Source organism: Strongylocentrotus purpuratus, unplaced genomic scaffold (genome assembly GCF_000002235.5).
Source record: "Strongylocentrotus purpuratus isolate Spur 01 unplaced genomic scaffold, Spur_5.0 spur5_scaffold_19, whole genome shotgun sequence".
NCBI classification, from domain to species: domain Eukaryota; kingdom Metazoa; phylum Echinodermata; class Echinoidea; order Camarodonta; family Strongylocentrotidae; genus Strongylocentrotus; species Strongylocentrotus purpuratus.
Genome location: NW_022145604.1, coordinates 9529745 through 9549891, shown reverse-complemented (window position 1 = coordinate 9549891; position 20147 = coordinate 9529745). Strand labels below are relative to the sequence as shown.

The 20147-nt window shown below is 38.8% G+C and overlaps 1 protein-coding gene across 1 annotated transcript; it reads right to left on the bottom strand.

The window, feature by feature from the left end:
- Positions 1–3497: 3497 nt before the first annotated feature.
- LOC105437643 (leucine-rich repeat extensin-like protein 3) lies at positions 3498–11190 on the bottom strand. The gene is made up of 2 exons (XM_030990906.1): positions 11064–11190; positions 3498–3809 (listed from the first exon to the last, which is right to left on the bottom strand). The coding sequence occupies exons 1-2, from the start codon at positions 11160–11162 to the stop codon at positions 3498–3500; spliced, it is 411 nt and encodes a 136-aa protein (XP_030846766.1). The 5' UTR covers positions 11163–11190.
- Positions 11191–20147: the final 8957 nt, after the last annotated feature.

The following is a 20147-nucleotide window of genomic DNA, read 5'->3' as shown; positions in this document are numbered from 1 at the left end:
TGAGACAAATGTACACCAGTCTCCTTTTGGCATTCGCTTCAGATCTTTTCACTCAATTTAATTGGAAAGAGTGGGCGGAAAATATCTAACACATGTTTCTTTTCATACAAATGGAACAACATGTGATCATATTCATAAAGTTCCAATCTAATATCCCTTTTCACTACAAGAACTGAAGGTAATCTTTAAAACATGACTAAATATTGTAGCATAAGAGTTCTAAAAGATTGCAAAGAGTGGAACATTAGGAAACTTTTTACAATGGAGACCAATATAATATGGAGTCACTTTTGACCATGACCTGTATTTTGAAATCTCTGCTCATAGTGATATTCTGTAAAAGAACAAATAGATTGCTATATGAGAAAACAAATTTTTAGCCTTGTACCATGATTTTTTAAATATTTTTACCAGCTACAGATTATAGCTTGAATGAACAATTGTGACCAATGAATGTTATCTTAAAGGTCAGATAACAAGAATGATATGACCTACAGGTGTACATGTATATTAATTGTACATAAATATTTGACCAGATACCCTTTGACAACAATAATAAGGTTGATAATCATAAAAGGCACATTAGCTAATTAAATAGTCCTAGGGGGTGTTTCACAAAGATCCTAAGTTGAACTTATCTCTAAGTTGGACTTAACAGTTATGGAAAGCCATTAACATATTTTGTAAAAGTTATTTTAAAAGGCATAAAATGTTGATTCAAATCATTCATATTTTGTATTATCGTTGTAGATTTCATGTTCTTGATGTGAATTTATGAAAAGTCTAAAATACTTCAATTTTTTGCTTTTGAATATATTTCACTATAAGGCTACAAATGGCTCTCCATAATATTTAAGTCCAACTTTGAGTTAAGTTTAAATTAAAATCTTTGTGAAACACCCCCTGGTTTAAATTCTACATAAGTGGGAATGAGCAGAGCCTAAACATTCTCACCTTCTCGGAAAATTAACATCTCATCAATTACTAATGTCATATCAAAATATTTAATGGACCAATATCTATTTGAGCATTGGCAAAATAAGACATAAGCATATCCCAAGCTCATTAAAGATATCTTTCTAATCATGAAAACTGATCTTCTAAAACCAAAACTGCCACCAGATACTTGTAATGTTCTCTCAAAAACAAATTGTACTGAATTAAATATGAATCGTCACGATTTATGGGTGAAGAAACTATATTCCAGGCTTCTGATACATCGAAAGTAGAGAAATTTGAAGCAATTTTTTTATTTTTGGTCTATAGGAACTTAAATAGGGAAGTAGTGTTATTATTAGCAGGATATGAAACCTTCATGTGCATGTAATAAATTGGATATCTATTTTTTTTTTTGCCTTTCAATTTAAATATTAAAATACTTTCAATGCATTTTGAGAAATTCATAGCTATGGAAAGCATTTGAATTCTCTGTTTAAAAAAAATCTATCTTCTTTTTTTAATCACTGAAAATCATTCTATCCTGAAAATCATTCTATCCAAACTCCTTTTTCACAATCAAATAATTTAACCTTTACATTTATATACAAGCAGGAGTATTAGGAACACATAATAATTGATTACGAGGTGCAAAAAAAATAATCCAGAATTGGGAAATTTCTCACCAAAAGTCATTGTCAACTGTTGACAAGGATTGAATTGACTGAAATGAGAACACTTCCTCTATCACAAATTAGGCCTATATGATGCAAACTAAGGTTTACCCTCCAGTTGACCTGTGATTATTACAAAAGATTTCTATTCAAAAAGCCTTTTTTCTAAAATATCGCTGTTTTGATGTTGTTGTTTTGTTTTTTTTTTTGGGGGGGGGGGGGGGGGGGGGGGGGTGGGGAGGGGGTTGTCATTACTGAGTTCCGTGCTATAGACATGCAGTTATAGCTTTCAGGTCGCCAGCCTGTATATTTGTAAAGCGCTTAGAGACATCATGCTTTATATTAAGCGCTATATAAAAATTAAATATTATTATTATTGTATAATATCTGTTTGTTCATCTTGTAGTGTAAACTCTGAATACATGTGAACCTAGTGCGTCATTGTTTAAAACTCTGATGTTTCCCAAAGATGCGAACTTACAGTAGAGTCTTGAACTACAATGATCTTGTGTGAACATCGCTATTGTGTAGTATTTCTTGTTTAAATCGTCTCTGTTTTCACGAAGTGACGGTAGTGAAAAAAAAATTGCATTCACTTTGCGTTACGATTTTCCTCACTATCGTCACTTCGTGAAAACAAGGACAAAATAATAACACCTACAGGTTCTCTGCTCCTGACATGGGACTGTGAACCTAGTGCATCTTTGTTTAAAGCTCTGAAGTTTCCCAAAAGATGCAAACTTACAGTAGAGTCCTAAACTACAATGATCTTGTGCGAACATACATATTGTGTAATATTTCTTGTTTTATTAAAACGCCTACAGATTCTCTGCTACTGACATGGGACTGAATCTCCGGAAAGCGGAAGTCGTTAAAACCTGAGAGAGGAAAGGATGAATGGTTCCATACCCTGCTATTATGGCATGCCGACAGCGAAATGTGACTACTAAACCAGCAGGGTCTGGTGATAACTGTGTCAGCTCACTGCAAAAAGGACACTAATGTTATGTGTTGTAAATGGCTGTAATGTCCTTTTGGCAGTGAAACAGCAGATCAAACTGTCTTTTTTGTAAAACATTCATCTGTATTTCTTCTATGCGCCCAGGTTGGGCCTTTTAAGAAATGAAACAATCAAGTTCAAACTGTACAACTGTACAACAGTGGTGATGAAGTGTGTCAGTCCATTGCAAAAAAAAAGGAAACCATGTCTTGTATAATGGCTGTTAAACCTCTCTGTTAGCAAACAGGCAACAAGTTTTAATAGTTAGGACTGATAAATGTAATGATGAATATAATAATAAATCATAACCAATTTGCTCCTCTAGTGTATGTGCGAAATAAATCAGACAATGACTCAAAATAAGTCAGACAATGATGATTTATGACGATGTGCCTCCCTCAATGATATTGCTGTCTTCTTGGAAGCGCTTGAAGAGCAATTTATTTTAACAAACCGGAAAAAATTATATCTGGGAGCCAGTAATTGTATTCCTTTGATGTCATATCAGAGGCAGAAGAAGGGAAGGAGGCAGTATCGATCCATAGTGCTTGATTGACAGAACCAACAGTTGTATTACCATTAAAGCCCCACTGCACTACTTGCGCCCTCTACAGTACATAATGCCCAATCTGGACCTATTGGTCCCCCATGATCCTCTTTTTCTAATGTTAATTAAGAGCTGATTTGATGGGACCACCACCTGTCAGTGACCTTGTGTGGAGGTCTAATCCCCCTGGCCAAACTAGTGCAGACGGGCTTTAAGGTCTGACCTAGCCACAATACCCAGCTAGAGCTATAGATTGTTGATGGTAGTAACGACCTTCTTCCAGGCAATCAAGACTCAAGCCAAAGTTATTTCAGGCTTAGCATTTATAGTATTAAACAGGTTAATAAATTGATGGTATCAAAGCGGTCTGACTTACATTACTGACGATTGGCGGACTAGAGTAGACAGGATAAGGCTGAGGGTGAGACTGAGGATGCGACTGCTGCTGCTGGTGCTGCTGCTGGTGAGGGGGCGGAGGGGGGTACCTCTGCATGGTGGGGCTAACGGGCGTCGGCCGGAAGTATTGGTGCCAACCGGGACCCTGCGTGCTGGGCGGAGGAGGCGAGGCCAGGTTGGCGTTGGGCCATATGCCGTGGTGGGCTTGCGGGGAAGAAGTGTTCCGCCGGACCACTTGGAAGGCTGGTCTAGGTTGCTGAGGGGATGATAAAACAAAAGTTTGGAATAATATGGGATCACTCCGATATATCATCAATTCATCATGAAGGGTCTGAGGAATGAGGATTTTGAATTTCCTGTATTAAAATGCTTACAAATCCATGAATTGATTCATCCAACTCCATATATTAATTCATCTGCATGCTGTCAAACTGTATATAAAGAGTAAGAAGGAAGGAAAAGGTGGCCCTTAAAGGGCAAGTCCACTCCAAAAATAACTTACTTTCAATAAAAGCAGAAAAATCAGACAAACCAATCAAAAAAGTTTGAGCAAAATCGGATAACCAATAAGAAAGTAATGAATTTTTGAAAAAGTATGTAAAACCATGGAACAATGAGAATCACAACACAAATTGTCAAGATGGTTATCAGTTTGTGACGTCATGTCCTCACAACTTATCAATTGCTTTATATAGTTTAATACCATTAATTTCCCTTTTTATCTCCCAAAACTTGATTTCTCCATGCCTTTGCCCAGGTTATATGATTTGTATCATATTGCGTGCATGATATTTCTCAAAAACTTTTATGAATTTTGAAGAATCGATGCTATTTTCTGAATATTGTATTTGATAATTATTGATTTTTATATAAATAGTTTATCAAAATTCGATTTTTCATGATTGAACTGGACAAAAATTACTCTTTATTTGTGCATCCACACAAAAACATATTACTTTTCATTAAACTTGGATGCTGGGTTGAAGAAATAAGATTCTTAGGGGGAAAATAGGAAATTTATATTATCAATATAAAGAAAATAATTAGTAGATAGTGAAGACCATACGTCACAGACTCATGAGTGAGTTGCCAATTTGTGTAGTGATTTTCAAAGTTTTTCATGTCACTAAAAATTCATAACTTCCTTATTAGTTATCCGATTTTGCTCAAACTTTTTTTGATTGGTTTGTCTGATTTTTCTGGTTCTATTGAAAGTAAGTTATTTTTGGAGTGGACTTGGGCTTTAAAGGGCAATCCAAACCTGGTAATAAGTTCATTTCTTTGAAAGCCCAAAATAGGAGAAACTGAATGATGAAAGTTTGAAATAAATTGGACCAATAATAAGATTTATTAATTATTGAAATATGAAATCACTATGGATTTTGACGCAGCCATGGACAACTCTTCTGTTTGTTGTGAACAGAAATGTCATTAATTTCTGTTTTTCTCCTGAGTGCCTACTCCTAAGGCTCTACTCACAAAATATTATGTTCTCTGACACAAGATGGCGCTATACCATTAAGAAGCACAGCACAGATAAAACACAACCACTTTTTTCTCTTCAGTATTCCTGTTATCATATCTGTCCAACATTGATTTGGGAGTCTCTAGACCAAACAAATGTTGCAGCTTAAATCTACCAATTAAGCAACTGATTTTTTGTTTAAAGTGATGAAAGAACAACACTCTAAAAAATAACATTATAAAGAATAACACAATGTTAATGGCACTAATTAAAGAACAACACAATGTCAATGCCAATAACTTTATAGCTGTCAGCTGCACTAGATAAGCATAGATTCATGCTTGTATGGCATACACCAAGATTAATAGAGACTTTGGGAAATCCCCGTCTTTGTTTTCTTTCTTGATTTTTGTCTTCTCTTCATCTACAAAAATTCTATACTAGAATAGGCCTGTATTATAAAACATTTGCTAGGTGGTGATATAGATTTATCATTTATCATAACTGATGTTTCAATCCTGTGACATCAAAATCTTTCAACATTTCGCTAAGGCCAACTTAAGACTGGTTATATTATTCTTCATAGGGAATACTTTGGCTCAAGACTAATTCTGAAAGAAATTGGCTTCAATTTATTCATACATATTTTCCTTGAAAACCATGAAGCTTTATTAATACCAAAGCTGAAATATGTAACATGGATTTCTCTTCAAATGTTTTAATAACTCAATGAAATATACCCTGCACCTTTAACCCAAATTACTTCATGCAATCATGTAGTTCCGTAACTGTGCAGTGTTTTTTTCCCCAGCTAGATACAGGGAAGGTTAATTTTGCAATGAGTTTGATGAATCCAAAACCTCAAATACACAGGCCTTAAATTAATCGACGGCCATCGACGGCCAGGCCGTCGATGCCCCTGTGACTGGCCGCGGTGCCCTCCCAAAAAAAGATAAATTCACGGCCAAAAAGGCCGTGCCCTTTTTTTCAAACTGGCCGACGTGCCTTTTTTTCCAACTGGACGTGCCCCTTTTTTTTAAATTTGCGCACATAAAACCACCAATTGCGCCCATAATCATCTAAAACTAGACGGCAAGGCGCAAGTGTTTTCCGTGAAAATGCGCCCATAAATTATTAGAACAGTAAAAATACACGAATCACGAATAGTCTGCCGCCCACGAGCTCTCTTCTAGCTTCGTATTTAGTGCTTTAATAAGGCGCAAGTGCCGTGAAAATGCGCCCTTTGTTATTATATAGGCAATGCGCTAGCGCACGTACAATCACGCGATCGCATGATATGCATATGGTGCATGCTGTTGACGCACGCACGTACGTACGTACGTACAAATCGAAGGCCAGGATCAAGAAAACAAATCGTCAAATGGAGAAATAAACAAGCATTCAAATAGTCATTAGAGATCTGTCGAGGTTTGTTTGTAGGTCTAGTTTATTATTTTATCTCAAATAGAATTTAGAATTATCTTATTAATAAGTTAAGAACACCTACGATGTTCTCGATCGTAGTTACTCTCATTTTGCCACCAGCCGACCTCGCTTCAAAAAGCTACCCCGCCAGCTTCCCAAGACGAACGTTTCGAGTCCCGGTAAAATTACGCGCTGCGAATCTCCGAGGGTGCATCGGTTTCGCTGGCAAACTTCCAGCCCGACAGCTTCCCACCAAAAGTGGCGAGAGTGTGTGTGCGAGGAACGATTTTGGTTTCCTGAATGCACGTTACGCAACTGAGCTGAGCGTGTCACTTTCAGCTGTCGAATGTCTATAAGGACATTTTTACATCTTATTTCATTAGTTAGGCCTATCTAGACCTTTCTATACAACAGTTAAAAAGATAATTTCTTCAAATTTGCTCCTACCTACTACCGAGAGAGTGGCGGAAGGTTTGTGTGTGAGGTGCGATTTTGATTTGGGATACCCGGCCCGGTAAACTTGCCAAGTCCTTCTGACTTTCGTGTTTGTGAAATTGACAATTTATTTATTCATTTGCTCATCAATATTTTTAGTTACTTTAAAATACTGTTCAATGTGCAAGTTTGATGTTCTTAATCAATCTTTCCTGTTCATATTGTTAAGATTAAAAAGTTATTAAATTGATCGTTCGATCTATTCACATTATGAAATTAACATTTGTAGACTCTCTTTGAACTTATGATTAGATAAGGGGGCCTATCTCTTTTTGGAAAATTGCCCCTTGCTCTGGTAAATTCCCGTGGCAAAGGGCAACTTAAAAAAAAAATTGCCCCTTGCTCCTGGCTGCTAAATCTAAGGCTTGCGGGCCGTCGCCTTGTTTGTATGTACCGTAGACCTCTATACATTCTGTGAAGAAGCTGGTGCTAAAAGTCATGGGAAATTGATCCCGCACAAGTTTCATAAAATACACATGACATCTAACAAAAATAGAATCAATTTTTTTGGCCTCATACTCGATGCCCTTTTTGTAAAATATTTTGGCCTCGATGCCCTTTTTGTAAAAATATTTTGGCCTTGGTGCCCTTAAAAATATGAGGTACTCAAGGCCAAACTGGCCTTGCCCTAAAAATGACGAAATTTAAGGCCTGAATACACAATCACTTCTCTTTTCTCATAACTAAGAGGTTCTTGCAATAGTCAATTCCAAAATGAAATTCCACCATATTGCCATCATTTTGAATGATCCCAAATTGATGAAAAATTGCCCTTTGATAATGCAAAATCATTACATTTGGGGATGACACAAAAGCTCATCGTGAATCAGCAATGACATGATATCATCTGTTAAAGTTGATATTCTAAGACAATCCCAAATATTGAGATAATTACATCAATAGTAAGCTTTTAACCCGCAGAATAACACTAAATGGTGTCCAACTGACAAAAATAAGTTTAGAATGGTGAATTTATGCGAGTAAACTCTACCAAACTCTATAAGTCTGAAACCCGGAAGTGCATGTAGAGTCGGGCCTCTATCCGTGACGTCACGAACGAGACTCATGGGCTCAGTGAGAGTGAATGGTAGTGATATCCCTACGTAAATGCTATCCTGTCAGAGCTTCGATTTGTTGTTGTTAATGAGTATATTTGATGGATTTTCTGTTTTCATTTGAATGAAGAATAACAAAGCTACATTTTCCAGTCGCTGATTTCTTTTTATATCCTCATATTCACTTATTTGGTAGAGATTTAAGACAAGTTTACTGCTTGGGAAACAAGGTTAAATCATGCACGTAGGCGGATGCATTATCTTGTCATCAGATAAGGTACAGGAGCAGTTTTGTAAAACGAATAGGCCTAGAACTATGATAGTACTTATCATAGATGTGTGTGACTGCCTCAAAAAAGGATACATTACCAGTTAATCATGTTATGTTGTAAAATATCAAACTTGAACGAGATCATGCAAGCGCGCTTCCTCTATAATATTTTGACAACGTCTAGTGATCGAACGATATTCATCCGCGAGTGATATGCGGCTCTTGCACGAACGTTCGTGAAGCAAGCAGAATCAGGAGGAAAGACCAGGCCGCTGCTCTAGCGCGGCTTGCTTGTGATGGAACGTACGTGCGCTAGTTATATGTTTATCGGCAATTGCAAGAGAATGAAAGCGATGCTTACAGGCTAAGAAAAACAACTAACAAAGACTTGCTCCTGACTACCGGTGTCAGAGTTGGTAGATTGCACAATTAATGCACAGCATGGAAGAAGATGAAGGAACTATTAGGGGAAGGTAAAGAATTGTACATAGAATTATGATTTATTAGACTTTTCAGCCTTTGAAACAAAAATAAGCAGAAAATCGTATCACTCTGCACATGCTTTCTATGGAACATCCGGGTACGTGAATATTCTCTTTCCCGGACGTGATGTCATATATACATGTAGTAGACCAGCGCTGTGTCTGATTTTATATGCAAAGAGAGGCGGATATTTTCGACATTTCAATTAGGGATTTTGAGTAGCCAGAATTTTGTTGTGGTATACATGTACTATGTAACTGAAAAACATATAAATAACATATGCTTGCCGTATGTACCAAATTAAGGGACATTTATTTGCTTAGAATATCAGCTTTAAGAGCCAGAAGGCAATTGACTGTGAGCTAACGGCCTTCTGGCTGCAAGTAGATGAAATTGATATTGATATTGCATGACTTTGCATCTCATAGAACAACAAAATGGCTACCATGGAAGCACAGGAAACATGTCCTAATTCTTACCACGATCCCACCCCAACGAACCCATCAAGGCCTGCCCGATGTCAACTCAAATTTGTAACCTAGATTTCATAATCCAGACTAATCGATCAGTCGAAAAAGAATTATTTCATTTCCACATGAAATGATGTAAGAGAAAAATGTTCATGTTTTGCCTAAAGGTTCATGATGTTCATGAGCTGCCCTAGGGAGGCTAATGACAATGTAACATGGGACTATTGAAATTCTTGCACATATTAGGTACATGTACACGTGCTTGGAAGAGTATTTCTCGTTGGGTATTTTGTTAATGTTTTTTTAAGGCAATAGGAGTGAAACTTGAAAAGGTTAGGAAACGTAGAATCCCTTAAATAAAGGTGCACACTGTTAGTATTGAAGATAAGGATCATCGTCACCATCATCATGGATGATGATGATGATGATGATGATGATGATGATGATGATGATGATGATGATGATGATGAAGATGATGATGAGAAAGAACAGGAGGCAGAGGAGGGAGGGGAGGAGGAGGAGAATATAGTTATCATGATGCGATCAAGATGATTATGATAAAGATGGGATGATTTAATAAGAATATTCATGATGATGCAATGGTAAGATAGTGATGATGATGAGGAGGAGGAGGAGGAGGAAGATAAGAAAGAGAGGGATATGGATCATAAGGAGGAAGAGGAGAATGGTTACCATAATGTGATAAAGATGATTATGATAATAGACTGATTTAATCAGAAGTATTTCCATTTAGTTATTATTTCTGAAATGTAATCATCTCATATATATTATCTCATTGAACCATGTATCATATCTCTACAACTGCATGTTTTATGTTAATATCATATGTCGATCACGCCCTGCTTTGGCAAATCAATTGTCCTTTGCCATATATGGTATATATATATATATATATATATATATATATATATATATATCTCTGTATAATTATGATCTATTAGTACCTTTTGCGATAATGCAATGTTGATGATAGTAATGGAGGAGGAGGAGGAGGAGTAATGGAGGAGGAGGAGGAGGAGGAGGAGGAGGAGGAGGAGGAGGAGGAGGAGGAGGAGGAGGAGGAGGAGGAGGGGGAGGGGGAGGAGGAGGAGGAGGAGGAAGAGAAGGAGGCGGAGGAGGAGAGGAAGAGGAGGAGGAGGAGGAGGGGGGAGGGGGAGGAGGAGGAGGAGGAGAGGAGGAGGAGGAGGAGGAGGAGGAGGGGGAGGAGGAGGAGGAGGGGGGAGGGGGAGGAGGAGGAGGAGGAAGAGGAGGAGGAGGAGGAGGAGGGGGAGGAGGAGGAGGAAGAGAAGGAGGAGGAGGAGGAGGAAGAGGAGGAGGAGGAGGAGGAGGAGGAGGAGGAGGAGGAGGAGGAGGAGGAGGAGGAGGAGGAGGAGGGGGAGGAGGAGGAGGAGGAGGAGGAGGAGGAGGAGGAGGAGGAAGAGGGGGAGGAGGGGGAGGAGGAGGAGGGGAGGAGGAGGAGGAGGAGGGATGGAGAGGAGGAGGAGGAAAAGGAGTAAGAGGAGGAGGAAAAGGAGTAAGAGGAGGAGGAGGAAAAGGAGTAAGAGGAGGAGGAGGAAAAGGAGTAAGAGGAGCAGGGAGATGAAGAGAAAGAGGAGGAGGTTGAGGACAGCGTTATGATTACGAATATGATAATGATGACGATGGTGATAATAATAATTATGATTATTGTGCAGGACTCCCAGGCTGTCATACATATACTCCTTTAGACCTGCAAGTACATGTAGGAATAATGTTCTACTCACAATGATGATGATAATGATGACAAAGTTGAGGATGATAATAATTATCATGATTATCATCATCACAAGGGTTACTTAATTCTTACCTGAGGTTGTGGTGATCTGGCAGTGAAAGCGGTTGGACTAACTACTTGAGCAGGACTCCTAGTCTGTCGTTGTACATACACTCCTTTAGGCCCCGGCATAGGATGCTGTATGTAGAAAAACAGACAAGCAAAATCATTACTGCATGTTCCGACAATGTACAACAGAGATTTGAGCTTATTTCTTCATGTGCCCATTTAAAGAGAAGGTCGAGTTCTGGGAAGAGGTGAAAAATAATTTGTGAGCATTATCATTGTTATTATGCACGTGTGGAAGTATATCAGATAACAAAATGTTAAAAACAAAAATGCCTCAATATTCTAAATATGGCATGTAACAGCATAAAAATTGTGACAGATTTTTATGCCATATGTTTGTATAGTCCCATATACATATTTCTGTGTACAGTGCTTGTAACTTTACCAAGACTGGGCCAAATTTCTTATCATTTTGATGATTCCAGAACCTTGCCGTACACACCAATACGCTAGATGATCAACCTTTTCTGATCGATTCCACAACGTTTCTTTCACAATGCAATCGCATGACCATAACTGGTCTTTACCTTTAACACTTTCACCTGTTCAATCCCAAGTCAATTATGGGAACATATTGCAGTCCCTATGTAATGTTGACGTCACATTATCTTATCATACAAGCTCCGTGTGAGCAACATACATCTACGTAGTCACTGCAAAAGCATGTCTGTACTAGTTTGGCCAGGGGGTTAGACCTCCCTGCAAGGTCACTGACAAGTGGTTATCTCATCAAATCAGCTCTTAATTAACAAAAGAAAAGAGGATCATGGGGGACCAACAGGCACCGATAAGGCATTGTTTGCTATATAGAGGGCACAGGTAGCTGTAAGTAGTGCAGTGGGGCTTTAAGTCAGGCACTAATAGTTTTAAGTGTCTCGAATTGCAGTACTTGTATTTCTATTGGGGCTGGATTCAGGCATTTAAATCTGAATTTTAACATTAATTATTAAGTTAATCTTGCCTTGAAGAGCTTGTTAAGATGTGAGTTCTTAAAGAATCCCATGATATTTCAGGAATAATGAAAATATAAATTGAAACAAAGTCTTAAGAAATCTTAACCGCAGGTTGAAAATACTTCAACAGATGCTATTTATATGCCATATTAATCTGGTAGAAATTGTTCATTTTTAATACTGATTATTACAAAAATTGGTTTAAAAAAAAAAAAATAAAATAAAAAATCAGTGCTATTGTACACAGGTAACATTGCAAGAAAAACAATCTAATTTTCAACAATAAAAAAACTTTCACAACTGAAGTGTGACATAAATAAATCAATTTCCAGCTTGATTTAATAACAAAACATGTTTATCAGTCAACAATGATGACAATTTCACTAGTATTGCGCTATATGAATTTATCCACAGACTTTTCAAGCAAAATGGTAGTTAAAAAATTGAATGTTTTTTTTAAATTGGTTTTCCGGCATTGTTAATGGGTATACAGTAATACACATACAAGAGATTACATCTACATGTAGGTGATTTAGATCAAGGACAGATACAGATACCTGTATACAAAAAAATCATGATGCCATAAATACATTTTTAGATTAGCTGAATTGATATTTTATGTAAATGACATAAATGTAAATCAAGTTCTGCATTTTACACTTGGTGGCAACAAGGACACAAATAGAACAAAGTACATGTGCCTTGTGCAGCCCATGTGTCGTCTGTTTGGAGCCAGAAGGGTGTTAACTCATATATACTTTAACACAGAGCTAACGCCTCTTTGTCTCACATCAGACCATGTATAGCCAGCTCCTCACAACTTTTGCTAGAACCTATCGGGCAGGATTTGGGCCTGTCCTCATCAGCTTGAGTTTGCCAAATAACCCGCTATGTTTTAACTATCCCGATGGCAAATTAACCAGTTAATTTGTGTCATCATCAGCATGCAGTTGCAATTAGCGGGATATTTGCCTGAGGCTCGGAATTGCGTCCTCACCAGACCGATACGCTCATCACAAACTAGCTCGAACGGGCCGTAATTACTCCGCTATTTCCTAAATATCAGGATATTTTGGTAACAAGACCAAGATTTCTTAGGATTATTTCTTGACCAAATATCCCGCTAATTGCAACTGCAGGCTGATGAAGACGCAAATAAACTGGTTAACTGGTTAAATTGCGATCGAGATAGTTAAAACAGGGGTTAAAACTTGAGCTGATGAGGACAGGCCTATCGTCAAAATTGTAGCCTCACTCCGCAGGAAATGTGTATAAATTTGCAAGTACATAGTACATGATGGAATGTGGAACATGCAATGTACTTGGGGGTAGAAGAACGGCTTGCTCCGTCCATGAATACATTCGTGAATACATTCGCCAAGTAATCCACACAGCTTTCTAAATCACATTACACATGCATTGAACTTCTACAGGATTTCTCTGTGTAGTCTGTGAGAGAGCCCCTATAGTCTGCTTATTCAGACCCCAAAGTAGTAAAGGTGCACTAGATCGGACAACTATGACATGGTGATTTGACACATGCTCCAACGCCGTTTGCGTCTAGAATACACGTCTAGGGTTAGGGTCAGGATTAGGGGTCAGTTGGGCTTTGGGTTGGATTTTGGTAAGGGTCAGGGTTAGGGTTAGGTTTATGGGTAGTACACTTCAGCTTTCTTTGTCTCTCTGCACTGTTCCTTGTTTGCCACTAGCGTAATTTTGCACAGAAAAACGGGCACTATAGTTAATGGAAAGATTGCTTTGCGTAACGCAATGGCTTTGAAAAAAATGTGCATTTCCAGTGTAGATTAGCTCCATCACAAGTCTTATTTTAACATTACTATAGAATAATCTTGTATAATTGGAAACAATTCAATAATCTTGCAGCCTTTGGTATGTCTATCCATGATAAATACAGTGTGGCCCAGGTAGATTATTTATGTGGCATATATAAAAAGTCAAGTCTAAGATTTGGTTCATGTTAGAAATTGACTACTGAGCAATTATCGTCGGAGCACAAGATGTAGAACATCCCTGGATACCCCTCCCCCCCCCCCCCACACACACACACACACAAATATCCACAGACAACTACCGTTGAAAGAACCATTGCCCATTTGAAAACTATCCCCACCCAAGTTACCCCTCACAAAACAATCTCCAAGTAATAATAATAATGATAATTAAGGCATGAGATATTTATTATTGCTGTCGTTCCGATGCAGGATCCTGCATGGAACGCTCGGCGCTGATTTGGTACGCGCACTTTGCCTGACTGCAGTCTCCAAATATAATTGTTAAATTGAAATCGTCGCGACGCAAGAGGACGAATTTGGTACGCGCATTTTGCCTGACTGCAAGTCTCCAAATTTAATTATTAGATTGAAATCATCGCCACGCAGGAGGACGAATGTCAATGCGCACATGCGCAGCAATCATAAAAGGATGCGCTAGCTGAAGATACTAGTGAGCCGCTAGTACTCGCTAGCCACGTTGGCTAGCTCCGCGCATGGTGTAATATAGGCGCAAGCCGAATGGAGTGAGCGAGCTAGCTAGCGTTGGAATTGCAGAGCAATGTGATTGAGATTATTCCTGATTAGTTTTAATTCCAAGCAATAGATCGATGGGTTTTACAATAGTAAAGTTTATTTGCTCACAATTTAATTTCAAGCTATAGATCTAAGTATGCAAAATATAGATTGCTTGGGTTTTATCAACACATTCCATGATAAATCTAACCTCAATTCTGTCCACGACCTCGTGTAAAAAAGACGTATCGGCACGTAAATCTTGACCCATTAAAATCTAAACCTTTTCTTTATGTTTGGATGAGAGGTATCTTGCGCAATTATGAACTGGAGTTCTATTTTGAGATTTGAATGAGAGGAGACAAAATGCCGCCCATTTGAACCCTTGAACTTTGTTTGAACAAAGGCCCTACGCGCAATTCCTTGGGTGTTGATAAACAAACATGAGGAAAGATGGAGACAAGAGAGAGGGAGAGGGAGAGGAAGGGGTACACTTGGAAGATGGAGGGAGGGAGGGAGCGAGAGAATAGATTGATGGGGGAAGTCTACGAGAGTCAAAATTGGGACAGATGTGAAAATCAATTGTTAATAAAGACGATAAAGTATCAAGTTATTTATTTAATACCTATGATTCTTTTTATAAAATAATTCTAATCATAATAATGCGAAACTAATCTGTCTAGAGTCATTTCGAGCTCATCGATCTATTCGCGGCGTAGGCCTATTTTGTTGCTTGTTTGTGTGGTTGTGATGTGCCTGTTTGAAATAGGCCCTACTTGTCATGTTTATTTTTTCGTAAGTTGAAGCAATGATACAAAAATTTGATTCTAAAATTCAGCAATTTTATTTAAATTTTGTATGATCGGTATGATTGAGGAGTCATTAGTTCGCAATGCTCAGATCACGATACCAGTCATGATAGCGAATTATCTCAGTCGTGATTTAGAATTAGATCCCTTTTCTGCAGTATTTTAATGAATAGTCGAATATGGATCTCTGTTTAGTGACAAAAAGTATTCATTAAATTATTAGAGAAAGAAGACGATTCATTGTACCTTTCTCGACACCTAATCCTTGCCTGAATTTAGTCCCCCCCCCCCCCCTCCCTCCCGCGCAGAAGCTTTGACATTTAATTACATTATTAGTGAAAAGAAGACGATTCGTTGTTCCGATCTTGACTCTTAATCCTTGTCTGAATGCAGCCCCCCCCCCCTCCCGCGCGGAAGCTTTGACATGTCATTAAATTATTAGAGAAAGAAGACGATTCGTTGTAGCGTTCTCGACTCTCAATCCTTGTCTGAATTCAGTTCCCCCACCCCTCCAGCTCGGAAGCGTTAACATTTCATCAAATTATTAGAGAAAGAAGACGATTCATATAACCATTCTCGACTCTTAATCCTTGTCTGAATTCACCCCCCCCCCCCCCGGCCCGCGCGGAAGCATGACATTTCCTTAATTACTAGAGAAAGAAGACGATTCGTTGTACCTTTCTCGACTATTAATGCTTATCTAAATTCAGTCCCCCCTCCCCCCCCCCTCCAAGGTGGAAATATAACATTTCATTAAATTATTAGAGAGAGAAGATTCGTTGTACCGTTCTCGACTATTAATGCTTATCTAAATTTAGCCCCCACCCCCTCCAGCGCGAAGCGTGGAAGCTTTGATATTCATTAAATTACTAGAGAAAGAAGACGATTCGTTATATACCGTTCTCGATTATTAATCTTTGCCTGAATTTAGTTCCTGCCCCCCCCCCCCCTCCAGGGCGAAGCGTGGAAGCTTTTACATTTAATTAAATTATAAGAGAAATATAATTATAAGAGAGCGTTCTCGACTATTAATCCTTGTCTGAATTCAGTCCCCCCCCCCCCCTCCAACGCGGAAGCTTTAACATTACATTTAATTATTAGAGAAAGAAGACGATTCGTTGTAGCGTTCTCGACTCTTAAACCTTGTCTGAATTCAGCCCGCCCCCCCCCCCCCGTCCCACGCGGAGGCTTTGACATTAATTATTAGAGAAAGAAGACGATTCGTTGTACCCTTCTTGACTCTTAATCCTTGTCTGAAATCAGTACCCCCCCCCCCCCGTCCCGCGCTGAAGCTTTGACGTTTCATTAAAATGATTAGATAAAGAAGACGATTCATTGTACGGTTCTTGACTCTTAATCCTTGTCTGAATTCAGTTCCCCCCCCCCCCCCCTCCAGCTTGGAAGCGTTAACATTTCATTAAATTATTAAAGAAGACGATTCGTTGTACCGTTCTCGATTATTAATCTTTGTCTGAATTCTGTCCCCCCCCCCCCCCCTTCAGGGCGAAGCGTGGAAGCTTTTACATTTTCATTACATTATTAGAGTAAGAAGATGATTCGTTGTACCGTTCTCGACAATAAATCCTTGTCTGAATTCAATCCCCCCCCCCCCCCTCCCACACAGAAGCTTTGACATTTCATTAAATTATTAGAGAAAGAAGACGATCCGTTGTAGCGTTCTTGACTCTTAATCCTTGTCTGAATTCAGTTCCCCCCCCCCCCCCCTCCAGCTTGGAAGCGTTAACATTTCATTAAATTATTAGAGAAAGAAGACGATTCGTTGTACCGTTCTCGATTATTAATCTTTGTCTGAATTCTGTCCCCCCCCCCCTTTCAGGGCGAAGCGTGGAAGCTTTTACATTTTCATTACATTATTAGAGTAAGAAGATGATTCGTTGTACCGTTCTCGACAATAAATCCTTGTCTGAATTCAGTCCCCCCCCCCCCTCCCGCACAGAAGCTTTGACATTAATTTCATTAAATTATTAGAGAAAGAAGACGATCCGTTGTAGCGTTCTTGACTCTTAATCCTTGTCTGAATTCAGCCCCCCCCCCCCCTCCATCGCGGAAGCTTTGACATTTCATTAAAATTATTAGAGAAAGAAGACGATTCGTTGTAGCGTTTTCGACTCTCAATCCTTGTCTGAATTTAGTTCCCCCCCCCCCCCCTCCAGTTTGGAAGCGTTAACATTTCATTAAATTATTAGAGAAAGAAGACGATTCGTTGTACCGTTCTCGATTATTAATCTTTCGTCTGAATTCTGGCCCCCCCCCCCCCCCCCCCCTCCAGGGCGAAGCGTGGAAGCTTTTACATTTTCATTAAATTATTAGAGTAAGAAGATGATTCGTTGTACCGTTCTCGACAATAAATCCTTGTCTGAATTCAGCCCCCACCCCTTCCCGCACAGAAGCTTTGACATTTCATTAAATTATTAGAGAAAGAAGACGATCCGTTGTAGCGTTCTCGACTTTTAATCCTTGTCTGAATTCAGTCTCCCCCCCCCCCCTCAAGCGCGGAAGCTTTAACATTTCATTTAATAATTTGAGAAAGAAGACGATTCGTTGTAGCGTTCTCGACTCTTAATCCTTGTCTGAATTCAGTGACCCCCCCCCCCTTCCAGCGCGGAAGCTTTAACATTTCATTAAATTACTAGAGAAAGAAAACAATCCGTTTTACCGTTCTCGATGATTAATCCTTGTCTGAATTCAGTGACCCCCCCCCCCCCCCCATTCCAGCGCGAAGCGTGGAAGCTCTGACATTTCATTAAATTATTAGGGTAAGAAGTTGATTCGATTACATTTATCGACTCTTAATACTTGTCTGAATTCAGTACCCCCCCCCCCCCCCTCCCGCGCGGAAGCTTTGACATTTCAATAAATTATAAAAGACGGTTCGTTGTACCTCCTCGACTATTAATCCTTGTCTGCATTCTCTATCTTCAAAACTTAAAAAAGAAGTTATTTTTCGGATTTTGAAAGAATGTTTGGTTGTCCCAAGGACTATCAAAATTCAATATGTATAAATTTCTTTATTTTGTGTACCAGGTTCTACATTCACTGCTGCAAATTTAAGAAAGAGAAACCAAATTTTCATGGTCTTATATTTTGGATAAAAATTAAGTCTAAATCTGAATATGTAATTGCAGCCAAATATGGCAAGTTAAGCCTCCATTTTAAAAAGTTTATATTTGAGTTGTAGTGGACTATATGATGTTTTTGTCATTTCACATTCTTGTACATGATTGTAAACAGCCAGTTGGCTTTCATGTTATGTTTGAGTACCCAATAAAAAATATAAAAAAATAAAAAATAAAAAAATCCTTGTCTGAATTCAGTTCCCCCGCCCCCGATCGCAAAAAGTCGTCGCACGGCTGGCAGAAGGGCGTTAGCTCGAATTTCAGGTCAAAAATCGATTTTTGATATTTCATGTCATTTAATAGAGTTTTCAAAGCTCTTTCAAATGATGTGATCGAGATGGCATAAAACGAAGTAAATGATTACGTAATCGACAATAGTAAAAGGGCGTTAGCACAAACTGTTAGATATCGCGCTAAGCAGAAGGGCGTAAGCCCTCTACGCCCTTTGCATATTAGGCGCGAGCGTAAATTTTGATCAAAGCAGAAGGGCGTTATCGCGAAGCTGACGTCTGCTAGGCCTGTGGTAAGCAAAATAACTGCTTCTTCTTTTAAATAACGTGTTGTAAATGTCAAATTATCTGGAAGATTTGATATATTTGGTCACACTGATTACATTATGATTAGGATCGTTAGAATATTTTGATTTTATCGGGTAAAAATGCGATGTATAATGATGATAATTAATACGTTGCCCCATGTATTGATTTATATGGTATCACGGGCAAGTAGAGTCATTACGCATTATCATTGACTCTCTGTGCTGGGGTGGATGTTGAGTGGCATTGACTCTATGCTTTGCTGGAGTGGGTTGCAATGGAAGCGCTCCCTTGAACTTGAAGGCCTCCAAATATGAAGTAGATCTAGGTCTAGCAACTAGCATCAAGCCCCAAGTCGAGGGTGATTTTCGAAAGTGCGTTCCACGCAGTTACTAGCTGTCCCGAGGGAAAACGTCAGTTCCGGTAGAGTTGGGTGCGGGATGTGATGTTGTTTGTGTGAGGTTGTTCAGTTAGATCAAGATACATGTACAGTATGTAGGAGTAGTCGTCAATCTATAGATCTATGTGCCGTGATAATCATTTCACTGTTTTTTTCGCTCATGGAAAGACGAGACAAGACAACAATTTGTAAAGACAGTGGTACGGATTGAAATTTGAAAGCATGCTTAGCGTAGATCTACAAAATTAGTTAAATAAATGCCAGATTGTTAGTAGTATACCGTATTCAGGTATTATTATACCAATTGCAACAGTGCAAGCAGATTCTAGACTCTAGAGGTCTAATACTTTTTATTGTTCAAATTAAATTTGCAAAAATGATAGTAGTCTACAGATATGAAAGGAGAATGGTTTGAATTTTGATACCTTTGTCTTTTAGTGGCTTTGTTCAAATTTAATCAAGGGCAATCTCAAATGATAGTTGCATGTCTAGAACTCAAGTTTCTACTTTCCGCTACAAGTATTGGGGACGGTCAATTGTAAAGTAGCTTGTAAGTTGGATTAGATCTACTTTCAGTCAAAATTAATGTAACCCTTTTGTTTCCCTCACTTTGTCAGGATTTGCACAGGTAGGCTGCAGCATGGGGCCAACAACAGAATTGCTTGTTCAGTGGAAAGAAGATGGCTCC